The sequence below is a fragment of the Anoplophora glabripennis genome, unplaced genomic scaffold, assembly GCF_000390285.2.
Source record: "Anoplophora glabripennis isolate ALB-LARVAE unplaced genomic scaffold, Agla_2.0 scaffold893, whole genome shotgun sequence".
NCBI lineage: Eukaryota > Metazoa > Arthropoda > Insecta > Coleoptera > Cerambycidae > Anoplophora > Anoplophora glabripennis.
In genome coordinates this window covers 161,592-179,300 of record NW_019417053.1, presented here as the reverse complement: position 1 = coordinate 179,300, position 17,709 = coordinate 161,592, and the positions used below count along the sequence as shown (strand labels likewise).

The following is a 17,709-nucleotide window of genomic DNA, read 5'->3' as shown; positions in this document are numbered from 1 at the left end:
AATATTTGTATTTCACTATTGTGTTGTGGTTCGTAAAAAAACCCAACATTATGCCAAGAAATTGCTTTGGCAATGACAAATTTTTTGAGGAATTGTATTTTATTTTTGTTAGAGAGGCATTGAGTGAAAACAGAACAACTTTATCAGTTGGTTCTGTATCTGGAATTTTTGCGCCTTTGTTAAAAAACTATGCAGCTATTGATTAATTGATATGAAAGAGAATGGAGAAACCCACCTTATCATTCTGATGATGAAAAAAATAAAACGAAAGAAATGCCGGTTGCTGAGTTTTGGGAATTTTTATTTAATGTTTCCAATTTTAATGGTGAATATTTATTTAGATATAGCCTACTTGGCTAAATTAGTTCTGTCTCTGCCCCATTCCAATGCAGAGTCTGAACGCATATTTTCTATAATGAATGATGTTAAATCGAAAAAAATAAATAGAATGGGAGAAGATCTATTAAACTCTCTTTGTGTAGTTAGATCAAAGCTCCAATCAACTATTATAAGTAATAGGTACCAGTTACTACAATGTAACTCAACAACATATTGATTTAATGAAAACTAATATGTTGCATAAACATAAAAAGTAAGAATTTGTTTTAATGCCAATGAATTGAGTTACATATTATTTTTTTGTGCAATTTTGACTAAAGCAATTTTTAATTAGTTTTAAGCTTAAATATCCTTCATTTTTTTAATAATATAACTATAGGAAAAGTGACTTTAATTTTTTGTTCTATTTCAAACTGTTATACTTAATTGTTTCGGGTTTATATATTTTATTTTATTTTTTAATAAAGATTATAGCGGTTTTATTTTTGTTTTATTTCAAATTTGTTAATAAAAATACTGCATTTTGTTTTTTTAGTACATTTTATTACATGTTTTAAAATCGGTTTATTTAAACAATAGAGAGTTTTTGCATAAGGTATTTACGAATACGATAAACGTTAAAAACACGTGACTAAATACCGTATTGACAAATAGCGTGTACTGAATGCTTCCAGTTTTTGCATAGCGTGTCGTTTATCCGCAATGGTAAAACGTGTCCTAACCTCAAATCTGACGGTTATGCTTTCATTTGATACTTTTGCGGTAAAAGGCAGTCGGAAAGTGAAAGAAAAATGGATGGATTATTATTCGTACACAAAATTACTATCCTAAATGCACGGTAAACTAATACCGTAATCTGGGTTGGATATCGGAATACCGTAACGATAAACGCCAACGGTAACTGTAGCACATGCGCAATGCCCTCTCACGTGACTTTATCGTTTACGTTATTCTTAAAACCGATATTCAAAAACTCCCTAATATGCAGTAAATTTGAAATAAGCAGTGGGTGACGAAATGTGACGAATTTTAAAGATCGTCATGAAGAAATTTGCGTTCTGGAGGTTGGCCACATTGGTGCAAACTTATAAGCAACTGGTGCATTTAGCAGAAAATAGCAATGAGTTATCGATTAGACGTAAAATCACGTGATGATTACTAATCGAACATTTTCTTCTGAATGGTCCTTTTTGTGATGTTTTCATTTGTCAGCTGACAGCTGATTTGAGATTAGATCGGTTATTATTTCAGGAGTTTCAAAATGGATATCCCGTTGTATTTGTTTTTTAACGTTGAACTAGACCTGAATATTGTTGAAAATATAGGGGTTAATCTTGCTAGACCGCTGCTGTTATTAGCCATAGAACCACAACAGCAACAGGCGAGAAATGAAAATTATTTTGAACAAATAATACCAAGTTATAGTGATGTCCAATTCTTTGAACATTTTAGGATGTCGAGGGAATCTGCAGAGGCAAGCTTGGCAGTCAGTAATTTTATGTAATTGCAACTGATTTTACCCTTTACAATATATTTTAGGAATTAGTGCATATTGTAGGAAATTTATTTGATAACCCGAATGAAATGGCACCGTTACGAAAAAAATTACTATATACTATCTGCGTGTTAAGCAAGCAAGAGAGTTTTCTTGCAACTGGCGATAGATTTAATCTTGCTGTAAGCACAGGCCACGCTATTTTTAAACAAATTATTATGGCTTTAGCTAGTTTGATGCCACAGTTGGTGATCTGGCCTGAAGAAAACTCATATGAAGCTTTATCTGCTGTGAGTTTATTAAATAAAATTGAATTCTACACATAATTAATATTTTACAGATTTTTCAGAATAAGACACATGGATTTTCTGGGATACTTTGTGCCATTGACGGATGTCATATTCCCTGCAAACAACCAATTGCAAATAAAGTAGATTATTATAACAGGAAAGGATTCCATTCTATTATTTTACAAGGTAAGTTAATAATTATAAATATTCATTTTATGACAAGGTACTTTTGAAAAGCAGGAAGGTTTATGAGAAGCAATCTTACTATGAATTTCAACATTAATTTTATTTCCACTTATTTTAGGTACATGTGACCATAGGGGTAGATTTATAGATATATATAATATATTGGTAGTCCTGGAAGGATGCATGATGCAAGAGTTTTTAGAAATAGCCCTTTGTTTGAACCTATTACAGAGAGGAATTTAATTCCATCTCATTAACACCTACTAGGTGATGCAGCATATCCTTTAAAAGTAAATGTTATGACTCCTTTTAGAGACACAGGTCATTTAACACCAGCTCAAACAAATTTTAACATTAAATTGAGTTCTGGTAGATCAATTATTGAACGGGCATTTGGACACTTGAAGGGAAGGTTCAGGAGATTAAAGTACCTCAATATAAGTGATTTGGAGCTGGGCAAAAATATGATAGCAGCTGCTTGTGTGGTACACAATTTTATTTTAAATCAAAATTATGGAGGCATGGAAGATGATATGGAGAGAGAAAATGTAGATGCTATGGAAAACTTTGTACACGATCAACAAGGTGAAGAACCTGCTTACGTAGAAATGGCTGCAGTTGAAAAACGCAATAGGATTATTACTTTATTATAACAAAATATGTATTTACATTAATATATAAATATATATGTAGTTTTTGTTATTATTTTTTTTCAACTAATATTTTTAAAAGTTCGTTCCATTCTGCTTGGATCAGATTGTTTCGTTCTACTGATTCCCTAAGCATTCTTAACTCAGAGACTCTGTTTTCTTCCAAATCGATTTGTTTTTTCTCAAACCATAGAGTTTCTTTCCTCTCTCAGCTTTTGTTGTTTTTGTTGTTGGGGAGAGTATTTTCCCTACTCCAGATGAAGGCGGTATGAAGGACGCAGAATGCAACAAAGAAGATTTATCCTTGGAAGTGATCGTAGTTGCAACTGAAGGACCTGCCAAGTTTTCGATGTGTGTTATGGAAGATAAATCCTCAGAAGTGACAACAGATGCAACTGCCAAAGGACCTTCCAAGTTTTCCATTCGTATCATATTTTCATGGGATATTCTTGATATTCCTGGTGTCGAAGATATAGAGGACACTGTAGCTCCCAAATTAATCGTTTTGTCCTCCTCAAATACATCATCCATCATGTCGAAATATTCCCATTTTACTGTCCCTCTGCCTGTAGAACTTTTCTTTTTATTGTCTTTAATAGTTTTGTAAGTATTCTTCATATTTCGAAACTTCCTTTCGATTGTTCCTTCGTCCAAATTTGTATAGCCCTGCTTCGCCATTTCCATTTGTATGGACTTCCATAGATCTATTTTTTTAATTTTAGGGTTTCGTAAGTCTAGTTTTCGTTTTTTTAAACATTGCCCTAACAACAATATTGCCTTTCTGCTCCAAGTCCATGATTCTTCATCTACGAAAAATAAAATAATCAGCAAAAATACATTTTCAATTATGGATATTTACTTTGTAAGTTCTCTGACACCTGCATTTCCAATGAAGGTTTATTATTTGAAATATAGTTTTCGAAAAATTCTGCGTCTAAAATAAAATCAAAATTTTAGTAATTATTTTTATTTGAAAAGTTCTTAAACCTTCATTTAACGCTACAATTAGTATAAAATATGTAGGTATATAATTATACGTGTAAAAGAAAACATGTCTAGGCAAATATACAGGTTACAAGATTGCAAACTCACCATTTTTCAAGTTGTCATGTAAAGTACGTGCTCCAACTGTTGTATAAATAATGTCGTTAAATTCATAACAGACTTCTAACGTGTCTAAAGTTGTTTCCGTTTTTCAGTTTTCACTATAGATAATAACCGTTTCCACAAACTGTTAGGATAGGATTCAAATATTATAGGTAAACAAATCACTAATCGTAATTACTAATCGAGTTTGAGACACGATTTAAAAAATGGCGTCCGATTCCTAATCGCGCGATAACTCATCGGTTCAGATATGCGCATTCAGCCGCAAAATGGCCAGCGATTGGTTATCGATGTGCTCTGCTGAATGCGGCCAGTGTGGGACTGTAACGTATTTTATTTGTAAATAGTCATTTACATTACCTATAGTTCTTTTCATATATATTGTAGAAATAAAAAACTCTTTTATATTGCCGATAAAGACAAAAACGGGGTCGTAAATACTTGTCTGCCTAGCAGAACAGGATCCTATTTAGGCAAAGTTTACAGAATATAATATTTAAGTCTCCCTTCAAACAATTCACAACAAACACTACTACACAATGGCTATAAATTGAAAACAATTGTAGTGAATTACAAAAGTTATCCAATAAAAAACTTGTAACAAAACAAAAATCACTACTCAAAACTCTATTCTAAGAAATAAGAATGACAGCATTGCAGCACCAACTCCTGCCCTGTACCGCGCAAATTGAACTATCAGAAATTTAAAGTAATAAGTGCACCGTGTGTAATTGTTGATTGTCTCTGTCTCACATTAGGGATTTGAGAACAACGTACGTCTTAGAGAGATGTTCAGAATCTGTTTTGTTGCCAGCCCAGCTGTGTTGCCAAATGTTTTTGCGAGTTAGTATTATACTAAAGATGGACAACATATATTGCAAAAATGAAGTGAATAAAGCAATTATTCTTTAAATAAATGTATGCAAATTCAGCATATTATTATACTTTCAGAACATAACTTAATATTTTAAACGTAAATATCTGAATAAATTAATTTCATTCAATTTAGCAATTATTCATTTAGGGAATATTTTTACATATCGGCAACACAGGGCCCACGTCTGGCGATTCAAGATCCTGCCCACCTAGGGTAAAGTGGAGCAACCTTTAAATTGAATTGAAAATATGTAATTAATATCACTTTATTTCTCATTAATTTTGTATTCAATTTATCTAGATGAGTATACCTGATAAGAGCATTATGATTTGTGAAATAAATTAGCTGTTATAACATTTATTTTCTACGAACATTTAAAAATTGTCTTGCCCTACTCTCCCCCTATCACACTTGTCGGCAGGCTTTGAAATTTTTTATGTCTACTATAAGTATGAAAAGAACTATACATTACATCGTTTTATTCCAGCCTCGTAACAAGAGAAGCATGTAAGTTTTTTAACGATTTGGCAAAACATTTTATTATAAATTACTAAACGACAATATAGTATAGTACAGTGGTTTCGATTCATAACATCATTAATTAAAATTATTTAAAATGTCGTTACATTATCTAGAGCTGAGAATGTTATAATCTGCATGTATGCTTTTATATTTCATACCTATTTTATAATAATTATATTTACGAAGGAGAGCGATAGATATAGAAGAGCACCCGAAAATTGCCAAACACAAAAAGAGATTGCAGTCTCAGGCCCGCCGCTAATTGAACCCAGCCCACGCACAGCACACGTGCAACCCACGCGTGCGTTACTTTGTAAAACATGATTTGAAACGGAGTGGCGCATATTGGACCCAACCCAGCAGTGTTGCCAGATGGGGCTATTTGTAGCCAAACTGGCTATTTAAAATCTCTGGGCTACATATTTTGTTAATTTGGCTATGGCTACAAAAAGTGGCTACACAATGAAAATCTCTGGTTTCACCATGGCTACAAAGTAAAAATTATAATTTTTACCTTGTTTTTAATTTGAGAGATAAAGTAAGTGTAAATAAACGGAATATTTTTTCTGTGCGGAATAGATTAGGGACTTAAGTAGTTGCAGGTTGGTTACTACTAATTCACGATAGTTTCTCCTAACTCCGAGATTATCCAGTCCATCTTGTTAGTTGTTATTCTATGGTTGTTATGATGTCACTTGCAATTGTCTAGGAGGTCCCACAAAGCGCCTACACCGGCCGCATTTGCGGTCGGGGTAGACGACGGATGGGGCCCACCTACGAAGGCTGTCCAGGCCTACACGAGATGAGGCAGGATAAAGAGGGATAATCCCCCTCGATCCCAAATCATTGAGGCCAATTTCTAGCCATGGAATAATGGCGCGCGCGGCGCGCACTTGCAATTGTGTTATGTTATCTGCGGTGAATGGTAAACCTGGCAAAAGGGCAAATACCTACTTTATAATGTGTCCTAAATATTTAAAAATAAGAAAATACCTACCGTAAAATATGGGAAAATGAACCATGGGCCAAAGGTATTTTTAGGTTATAGTTTTATTGCAATCTAACATGAATCTAACTGTTTACTTATGTAGGACAATTTTTAGGTTGGCTAATTGAAGGAGATTCTAATTTCTAATTCCATCAATGAAGCGTTTTGCAAAGTTGCAAGTGAAATGGTCTGAATATTTAGATGAAGAAACATTTAATGACGTCTATCTTTTTTGGCCGCAAGTATTAAAATATAAAGATGCAGGTGGTAACTTAGCATTCCAGGAGTTTGCTAAATTTGCTTTATGTGTATTGTCTTTATCATCATCCAATGCAGCAGTGGAACGAGTAGCTTGATGAACTGTGTGAAACCTAAAATCTGTAATAAAATGCAGGCCGAAATGTTAGTGGCAATTTTAAGAATAAGAATGTTTTCTGGAAACAGTCAGAAATGCTGTTTTAATTTCTACCCTACTAAGGATATGTTGAAAAAATTTACTTCTGATATATACAAAAAAGTCGACACAGAGACTGAGTGTGATGCAATGGCAATGGAAGAAATAATTGAAACCTTCGAGCATCTAAGTACAGGGGTCAGGTCAGGTCACTATATTTTGACCCCCTTTAACTTTTTTGTTTTAAGACATAAAAAATGTAAAATACGAAAGTTGCATGATTTTTATGAATTTTTCGAAAATGATAGTTGAAAAACAAATGAAGTCCAAACAAAATGGCCGCTATGTTAACTCTGTTAATTCAAATAGACCGCCCTGTATATTTTTACATATTTGGATAGAACGTCGTGAGAGGCCATTTTTTCTCTATAAAAAAAATCTTTTCGTTTTTTAATAGTATCTCGTTATTGTTAGAAATGGACCAAACAAACCCCATATGACTATGATCTACAGGGAACGTTCTATCCAAATATGTAAAAACATACAGGGTATTCCATTTATATTAACAAAGTTAACATCAGCGGCCATTTTGTTTGGACCTCAACTGTTTTTCAAGTCTCATTTTCAAAAAATTCATAAAAAATTGTGCAACTTTCGTATTTCATATTTTTTTTATCATTCTTAAAACAAAAAAGTTAAAGGGGGGTCAAAATATAGTGAATCACCCTGTACCATGTCTTAATTTATTAATATATCTAGTAGAGTATCTATATTTTTGTTTACCTATAATAAAAAGGTATTTTTTGTTTTCTTTTTGCCAAAAATAAATAATTTTGAAGAAAGCTGTTATTGTTTTGGTCCCACAGATTAAGTAACTAAATATTAAATAAAGAGAAAACTGACCTAACCTTTATAACTTGGGTAAGGAATAATCAAAATTTCAAATCAAATTCTCTCAGAAGACCTAACTTTCACTTCCCCCNCCCCCTTTCCCGATTCGTTCAAATCTCCCGGGTTTGTTCCGTCGAGAGTTGGCAACCCTAGTTGGAAGGGGAAGGTGGCTATTTTTGGCTATTTTTCCCCGTTAAAGTGGCGACATTGGTTTTCGAGAATCTGGCAACACTGCAACCCATAGCTAGCCCAGTCTGTCGCTAGCCACGCATGGGAAGATTTGTGTTCGCCGCACAGATTTCGTGGGTCTTGAGTAGCGTGGGCTTGTTTTGAAAACAAAAAAAATATGGCTGATGAACATTTAATTGAACTTGTGCGGGAAAATCCCGTTTTTTACAATCTAAGTCATCCAGATTATATGAGGACGAAGATGAAGGATCAAATATGGGATAAAATAGGTGCTGAACTTGGATCAAACGGAAAGTTTTTATATTGTTTACTTTATTTTTAATTCAAATAAATTATAAAAAATATATAATTTACAATTACTGTTGAAAATTATTCGTGAACTGTACGTTACTAAACGTTTAAACATAAGTGAAGAGTATCAAACTACGTAGTCCATTTGGTTAGCTCATGATGTTATAAATGTCAATAATGCCCTCTCTCAACTGCTCTATTTTGCCATTCCACAGAACCGTGTGCACTGTTGAAACAATCTTTGAATTTTTCCCGGATTAAGAAAGCTTCTCTTGAACCTCGAATGCGATTAAGTTGTAATGTAAGTAAATGACTATCACTGCGATTCGTCATAAATTCTACACCTACATCCGGCGAGTTCGATTGTACAATATTAGTTCTTAAATAATTATGGATCACTGCCGTAGCCTTTACAATACTATCGATAGTCTGTAACTTACACTCAAAAGGCCTTTTGTAGACGCGAAATCGTGCTGATAAGATTCCGAAAGCGCATTCTACAGTTTGCCGGCCTCTAGATAACCTGTAGTTAAACACTTTATTAGGAAAATTGTCAGTTATTTTGACTCTTGGATATGGCCGCATCAAGTTCGGCAGAAGTGGGAATGCCTCATCTCCCACAAACACATAAGGACTATTTTCATTTTGTCCAGATAATGGTTTGGGTTCAGGCAATTCCAGAGAACCATTGTGCAACATAGCTCCTAAACGGGAATTATAGAAAATGTTCCCATCGCTAAATCTGCCCATAGACCCTACATCTATAGTTGTGAAGCGATAGTGAACATCTACTGAGGCCATTAAAACAACGGAAAAATAATGTTTATAATTATAAAATGAAGAACCACTTTGAAGTGGTTTTCGAATGATGTTTCCCATCAATTGCGCCGACGCAGTTGTACAATTGCCACTTCCTTTCAAACTCCACGGATATGTTCTCCCACAGTTCTTTAGATGGTGTAGGTATATAGATAGGCTGTAATCGAAGCCACAATGCGTCGCATACTTCAGAAACTATGTTTGACACGCTTCTCTCTCCCATTCTATAATTAGCAGCAATAGTTTTGAACATATCCCCAGTTGCCAAGTACCTGAAAAAAGAAAAAGAAATTAAATTAATCCGCTTGCTACATTTTCAACTTTATTTCTGAAATGCTTATGCATTCTATTATTAAAAACACTATATGAATTTTGTTTGACGATATATTAATCGCTTTCATTTTTATTTTGTTTTCAGGCAAAACTGTGAAGGAGCAGTGGCGTAAACTTCGAGAGCGTCATCGGGAAGCACTACGAAGACAAAAAAAATGAAGAAAAGTGGTGCTAAAGCGGAAATTCAAAGACCATGGACATACCAACAGAATATGGACTTTCTCATTCCATTCATGCAAAATAGATCTACATGCACAAACGTAGAGCAACAACCTTCGGCAGAAATCAATGCACCTGATGACGGGGAGACAGTAACTGAAGGATATACCCAAGACGAGTCGGAAATTGACAATTCTAACGAACTGGAAAGAAGTCAGCCTGCCAACTCTGATACTACTACAGTAAAACGTATTAAACAAAGTGACCAAACAGCCATCCGTCGCTTCATACAGACTGCTGAAATGAGAAGTGAGAATCGTGAAAACTTGAGAAAAACAATGTTCCAGCGTGATCCGTTACAGTCTTTGCAGAATGATGCACTATATTAATTTTTTTTGTCAATGTACTATACAACAAAAGGTCTGCCGGGGAAATACCAACGACGAATTCGAATCACGTTAAATGAGGCCGATTTTGGGGCAAGTACAAGAACACCAACTTTTTGTCCCCCATGTCCTGAAGGAACTGCCTGTTCATCTTCAAGTTTCACTGGACAAATTCCAAACAATATAATATATCAGGCTTTTTCACAAGCGGGTGAAAAGAACGATTTTGAGGCAAATACAACACCTTTTTCTCCATCATACTCAGAAGGGACTGCCAGTTCATCTTCATTGCTACCAATACAGCCCCAAACCTTGTCAGCCTTAGTAGCTGTAGATCAAGAAGCACAGGAAACCTTGCCTACCTCAAGGTCATTGATGAGACTTTAATTAAAAATAATGTTGTTAATGTTTAATAAAGCAGTGTATTATCTTTCCATTTCTTCTTCTTTTTTTTTCAACTTCAAGTCAACTGTTATTAAGACATGCTTGAAAATATTTACCCACAATAAACAGGTTTAAACTACTAACTATGTTTTTGGCAAGCAAATATCTTACCTGAGACATACGGCCAATTTTTCTTCGCTCCTGATGGGTTGCTGAGCATTGCATTCTCTTCCAATAATGTCATTTTTTAATAATTCATGAACTTCGTCAAACTGTGCTTTGTTGAGTCGGAAACAACCACTAAATACGTTGTCTGGAACTTCCTCAGTTAACAAAAACTCCCCCCGAGTATTTCTTGCCTTTAAGTAAGCATTTCTACTTTTCTTTCTTTTTCTCGATAACTCGTACAATAAAACTACTTCTTCGGTTTCTGACTCAGATTCTAAATATAGAAAGATTTCACCAAGGGACGCCATGCTGCGAGGTGTTAGCGTGGGCTAGTACTGGGTGTTAGGGATTTGAATATTCATTACCATTACTATTACCACTACTATTGTTAGGGATTTGAATATTCCATCCAAAATTGTTATGTGCATATATATATATCAAGTAGTGGGGAGGCCCTTCACTGAAGGAAGGCGCATCTTGGGTTGCCAGTCGGCATCCAGTAGTCCATGTATGTAGAGGGGTTTTGTATTCTAAACGAAATATATGCTGGATGTATCGCACGACTAGTTTTATTTCAATTAAAATACAGTCCACTATTATAAGGGTTAACAAGGGAAATCAGGTATTCAACATATGGTCCATCGAGCGAATTAGTCAGTGTATGGTTAATAAAAAACACGAAGAATTCAAGTATTCAAGGCTTTGGGGAAACACAGGCCGGCTTTGGCACACAGCTGAGACGGGACGCTAGGTAGGCGAGCAAATCGGTGGAGAACGCGACGTGAAGCCACAGCCAGGACACGTGCAAGGCAGCGGCAGCGGCAGGTCAAAGGAAAGCGGTGAGGTCATTCCTGTTATTATTCCTAAATAAAATAACGATCCCTTTATCTGAACATTTTGTTTGAGCACAATTAGCTACTTATATATGTAGGTATATTTATTTATATAACAAGTGAGAATGGCAGAAATAAAAGCATTAATCGCAAAGCGCGGTAGTTTAAAGGCGCAGCTAACAAGATTTAGAGGTTTTTTAGATAACGTGGTCAATGAACAAATACACGAATTACAGGTCAGGTTGGAACCAATTGAGGGATTATTACACGAGTTTAATGAAGTCCAATTAAAAATAGAATTACTAAAACCCGAAGAGTTAGAATTAAATACTAGGGATGAATTTGAATGTACGTTATTCGGTGCAATAGCCAAGGCTAAAGCCAAAATATCAGATTTTTATGCAGGTCAAAGTCAAAACATCAATAATAAAACCATGATTGCGTCTAGCGGGGGCCAAGATTGCACTGGGGCGGAATTGGAGTTAAAGAAATTCAATTTACCGCAGTTTAGCGGAGAATACGACAAATGGTACAAGTTCAAAAATACATTCGTATCATTAGTAGATAAAAATCCGAGGTTTGACAAAGTTCAAAAATTTTATAGATTATTAGAGTGTTTGAAAGGCGATGCGGAGAAAGTATTATTGGACTTGGAAGTTTCCGAAGATAATTACAGTGTAGCTTGGGCGATGTTAGAGGAAAGGTTTGAGGATAAGCAGGGNTCCTAACCTTCATATTTTCAGAATAATCGCAAAAAACGATTTAAAATTTAAACTTTCAACACCCTGTATTTCCGAAACTATCAACTTTCGGATAAGGCATGTTTGCGCCAATGGTCACCAGTTCACGTGTAGTATCTTCAGCTTTTGATTTTCCCATTGTCAACGAATCACCCTGTATATGTAGATGTATTTATTTATATAACAAGTGAGAATGGCAGAAATAAAAGTATTAATCGCAAAGCGTGGTAGTTTAAAGGCGCCGGTAACAAGATTTAGAGGATTTTTAGATAGCGTGGCCAATGAACAAATACACGGATTACAGGTCAGGTTGGAACCAATTGAGGGATTATTACACGAATTTAATGAAGTCCAATTAAAAATAGAGTTACTAAAACCCGAAGAGTTAGAATTAAATACTAGGGATGAATTTGAATGTACGTTATTCGGTGCAATAGCCAAGGCTAAAGCCAAAATATCAGATTTTTATGCAGGTCAAAGTCAAAACATCAATAATAAAACCATGATTGCGTCTAGCGGGGGCCAAGATTGCACTGGGGCGGAATTGGAGTTAAAGAAATTCAATTTACCGCAGTTTAGCGGAGAATACGACAAATGGTACAAGTTCAAAAATACATTCGTATCATTAGTAGATAAAAATCCGAGGTTTGACAAAGTTCAAAAATTTTATAGATTATTAGAGTGTTTGAAAGGCGATGCGGAGAAAGTATTATTGGACTTGGAAGTTTCCGAAGATAATTACAGTGTAGCTTGGGCGATGTTAGAGGAAAGGTTTGAGGATAAGCAGGGTATAATTCAGAAACATGTAAAGGCACTAATTGATGTAGAAATATTAAAATACGATTCAGTAATCGAGATTAGGAAATTCATTGATAATATTAATAGTCATTGGCGGGCTTTAAAGTCTCTCGGGGAGCCAATTGAACAATGGGACAGACTACTAATTTTGTTGTTGTCAAGAAAATTAATAGGGAAAACAAAGCAAGTGTGGGAAGAAGTCCGGGTAACTAAATATCAGGGTGAACCAAAAATTGACGATTTTAAAAGGTTTTTATTAGAAAGATGCAAAAGCATAGAGGCATACGAGGACAAAGAGAAACATATAAAAATAATGAAAAAGCAGGAATTTAAAACAGGGGCGTACGTGACAACAAATTATGAAATAAAGTGTAAATTCTGTAAGGGACAACATTACATATATTTTTGTGAAAAATTCAAAGAACTACCGGTGGAAAAGCGTTGGCAAGAAATAAAACAATGTAAATTGTGTTCTAATTGTCTGAGAGCAAATCATTTTGCAAGGGAATGCCGATCTGAAGGTGGTTGTAGAAAATGCGGATTAAAGCATAATACGTTGTTACACCGTGTAGATGTCAAAGGTATGAATAATGACCAATCGAGTAGCAGTAACTGCGCTGTAAAAGAAACACAAGAAATGGTAACAAAACAATCGGATAATACGGTACTGTCTGCTAGCGCAACAGTGGCAAATGCGAATGCGTTGAAAACATCTCAAATTTTATTATCTACGGTTATGCTTGATATCTTAGATAACGAGGGAAGATATCATACGGTAAGATGTTTGCTGGATAATGGGTCGCAAGTGTGTTTTATGACAAACAAATTAGCAAAAATATTACGTTTGCCTATATCTAAAATCAATTTGCCTATTGTTGGTATAAGTAAAGCGTGTACTTCGGTAAAATCAAGGGTTCAAACACAGGTTAAATCGCGGTGCAGCAATTATAAAACGAATGAATCATTTTTAGTGTTGGAAAAAATTACATCAGATATACCGAGCGTATCATTTGATCGATCCGAGTTAAATTTACCTAATAACATCGTGCTAGCTGATGATAATTTTAACGTTGCAAATGAAATTGATATTTTGTTAGATGGTAAAGTATTCTTTGAAACATTATGCAAAGGTAGGTTTAAACTGGGTACGGGTTGGCCTATATTGCAAGAAACATTATTTGGGTGGATCGTGGTAGGTCCATTGACGGCGGTTAATCGTGAAAACCAAATTAAAGAAAGCGTATGTAATTTAGCGGTGTTTCAAGAGCTAAACGATATCGAAAAGTTTTGGAAAATCGAGGAGCTTGAATCGAATCAAGACAGTGTTAAATTCTCAAAGGAAGAATTAGAATGCGAGCAGAGTTTCGTTGATACGATGTCGCGAGATGCTGATGGCAAATTCGTAGTAGTATTACCTACGCGGGATAATTTGGGTCAATTAGGTCAGTCATTAACGATGGCTAAACAAAGAATGATAGCGATGGAGCGTAAGTTTTCAAAAAATTATGAATTTAAAGCGGCGTATGTAAAATTTATGAGGGAATATTTAGAAATGGGACACATGACTAAAATAAATGACTATGACTTAGAGCAAGAAAAAATATCGGTTGAAAATAATAAAATATATTACTTACCTCATCATGGGGTGATAAATAAATACAGCACGACTACAAAACTTCGTGTCGTATTTGACGGCTCTTGCAAATCTGATACAAATTTGTCGCTGAATGATGTGTTAAAAGTAGGGCCTAGTATACAAGATGACATATTTACAATTTTATGCAGATTCCGAAAACATCATATAGTTATTACTTCCGACGTAGCCAAAATGTATAGAATGATAAATATAGCAAAAAACCAGAGAAATCTACAAAGAATCTTATGGAGGGAAGATGAAAATAATGAATTAGAGCATTACCAGTTAAATACAGTTACCTACGGGACCGGGCCAGCTTCATTTCTTGCAATGAGGTGCTTAAAACAGGTTGCGCTTGATATCAAAGGTAAATATCCAGAGGCGGCTCGTATTATAGAGACAGATTTTTACATGGACGACCTAATCACGGGAGGTGACACGGTTGAAGAGGTAACTGAAATAGCTAGAATAATTTATGACGTATTAAGTGAATACGGATTCATGCTAAGAAAGTGGAATTCAAATAATTCATATGTTTTAGAAAATTTATCACGTGAAAAATCAGAACCAGGGTTTCATTTTGTAAAAGATAATGATGTGTCAAAAACATTAGGTATTTTCTGGAACGCAAGCAATGATCATTTTGAATATGTAATCGATATTAAGAGTAATGATGACATTATCATCACCAAACGGGTAATTTTATCTGCAATTGCGAAAATTTTCGATCCTCTGGGATTAATAGGGCCGATTATAGTAAGAACTAAAATATTAATGCAGAGATTATGGCAACTTAAAACCGGTTGGGACGAGGAAGTGCCACCGAATATAGCGTTAACTTGGCGAGAATTTGAAGGGCAGTTAGAATTATTGCGAAATTTGAAAATTCCACGTCATGTAGTTATAAAAGGGGTTAAAATTTTAGAACTGCACGGGTTTAGTGACGCATCAGAAAGGGCAAATGGAGCATGCGTATTTATACGGAGTATCGATGAAAATAATTTAATTTCGGTTAGATTACTTTGTGCTAAGTCGCGGGTAGCACCTTTAAGGACAATTTCTTTACCTAGACTGGAGTTGTGTGGTGCAGTCCTACTAGCGCGACTAATGAAAAGGGTTACGGAATCACTTGGCTATACAGGTATAATACCGACGTTTTATTGGTGCGATTCGACAATTGTATTATGTTGGTTGGCTGAAGAACCACATAACTGGAAATCGTTCGTCGCGAATAGAGTAAATGAAATTCAAAATTTAAGTAATATAAAAAATTGGAGTCATGTCGCTTCTGAATGCAATCCCGCAGACATAATATCAAGGGGTACTAACCCCGCGGATTTAATGAATTCTAAGTTATGGTGGGATGGTCCGCAATTTTTAAGGACGAATACGATTAATTTGAAAAATATAGAGGTTATAAAAGATTTACCTGAGCGTAAGAGAATTAAACCAATGGTATTGGTGGGTCAAGAAAGTGATTTATTTGTCGTGAATAAGTATTCAACGTTAACAAAATTATTACGAGTAACCGGGTGGTGTCTAAGATTTTTAAGGAATTGCCGTGAGAAGCAAAACTCGCGCACTAGCGGAAATTTGTCTATCGATGAATTGGACCAATCATTAAAGACGTTAATTAAAATAGTACAGGCACACTACTTTAAAACCGAAATTAGTGAGTTGTCGCAAAATAAATATGTTTCAAAGAAAAGCCAAATTAAGGATTTGGATCCGTTTCTTGGCGATAATAACATTTTAAGGGTAGGTGGTCGCACCTATTGAAGGCGAGAAGGCCCTAAGAAAGGCACCTATTGAATTCGATAGGAAATTTCAAATACTTTTACCGAATAAATGTCACTTCACAAATTTAATTATTCAACATGAACATTTCAAATACTTGCATGTGGGGCCACAGGCAATCTTGAGCTCCGCTGGTCGGCGTGCTGTCAAGAGCGTGCTGGCTAAATGCTTAGTGTGTTGTAAAGTTAAACCTATGTCTGCGAAACAAAAAATGGGTGACTTGCCAGTCGACAGGGTAAGTTGCAACCGACCCTTTTACATATCTGGAACGGATTTTGCCGGTCCCTTTTACATCAAGGACGGTAAATTAAGGAACCGAGCCATAACTAAAGCGTATATGTGCATTTTTATACGTTTTGCTACAAAGGTAGTGTATATTGAGGCTGTCAGCGACTTATCTACCGAGTCTTTTTTAAATTGTTTGAAGAGATTTATATCTCTTAGGGGTTTGTGCAAAAGAATTTAACAACGGCTCTAATTACTGAGGGTCTAGCAATTATATAAAGGAAATACAGGAATTTCTTTCTAGGATACCGGAAAATAATAAGTTTTCTAAATTTTGCATTGAAAACAAAATTGATTGGCTGTTTATTCCTGCCAAATCTCCCCATCAGGGTGGTATATGGGAAAGTGCCATAAAGTCAGCAAAATTTCATGCTGTGCGTATAATTGGTAACACTCATTCAAGTTTCGAGGAACTGACGACAGTTTTCTCTCAGATAGAGGCGGTCCTAAACTCCCGTCCGTTGACAGAATTATCCCACAACCCTGCTGACCTTAATCCATTGACCCCGGGTCATTTTCTAATTGGCTCTTCTCTCACCGCTCTCCCTGAGGCCGATATTCAAGCCACTCCCGATAACAGATTGACTAGATATCAACTATTGCAAAAAATGGTACAGCACTTCTGGGCGCGTTGGTCCTGTGAGTATTTGTCGTCGCTGCAGAGGAGAAACAAGTGGTCTACGTCGTCTGAAAACCTCAAGGTGGGTGATTTAGTCTTACTGAAGGAGGAAAATCTCAGCCCCCTGAATTGGAAGCTAGGGCGAATCCTGGAAACACATCCCGGTGATGATTGTGCTGTGCGCGTTGTGACGTTGAAGACTAACAGTGGTATAGTTAAGCGCTCGGTTCAAAAGGTGTGCGTTTTACCGATCTACTAGGCTTATGCAAGTCTATTGAAACAATATTTAAGTTTGTTATGATCTGTTTCATTTTGTATGGTTATATTGAATATTTCCATATGTTCTTATTTTTATGCTTATGTTCATATTTTGTAAATTTATTTTGAAAGCTGCAGTCTTTCAAGGCCGGCGGCTATGTTAGGGATTTGAATATTCCATCCAAAATTGTTATGTGCATATATATATCAAGTAGTGGGGAGGCCCTTCACTGAAGGAAGGCGCATCTTGGATTGCCAGTCGGCATCCAGTAGTC

The 17,709-nt window shown here is 35.5% G+C and overlaps 2 protein-coding genes across 2 annotated transcripts; both read left to right on the top strand.

Annotated features, from left to right (window-relative positions):
- The first annotated feature begins 1,581 nt into the window (after positions 1–1,581).
- LOC108914170 (putative nuclease HARBI1) lies at positions 1,582–2,986 on the top strand. Its single transcript, XM_018719905.2, has 3 exons — positions 1,582–2,124; positions 2,175–2,310; positions 2,429–2,986. Exons 1-3 carry the CDS (start codon positions 1,924–1,926, stop codon positions 2,551–2,553), a joined length of 462 nt encoding a protein of 153 aa, XP_018575421.1. The 5' UTR covers positions 1,582–1,923; the 3' UTR covers positions 2,554–2,986.
- Positions 2,987–11,153: 8,167 nt separating this feature from the next.
- Positions 11,154–16,618, top strand: LOC111692124. Its single transcript, XM_023455875.1, has 2 exons — positions 11,154–12,004; positions 12,813–16,618. The coding sequence occupies exons 1-2, from the start codon at positions 11,427–11,429 to the stop codon at positions 16,252–16,254; spliced, it is 4,020 nt and encodes a 1,339-aa protein (XP_023311643.1). The 5' UTR covers positions 11,154–11,426; the 3' UTR covers positions 16,255–16,618.
- The last annotated feature ends 1,091 nt before the right edge of the window (positions 16,619–17,709 follow it).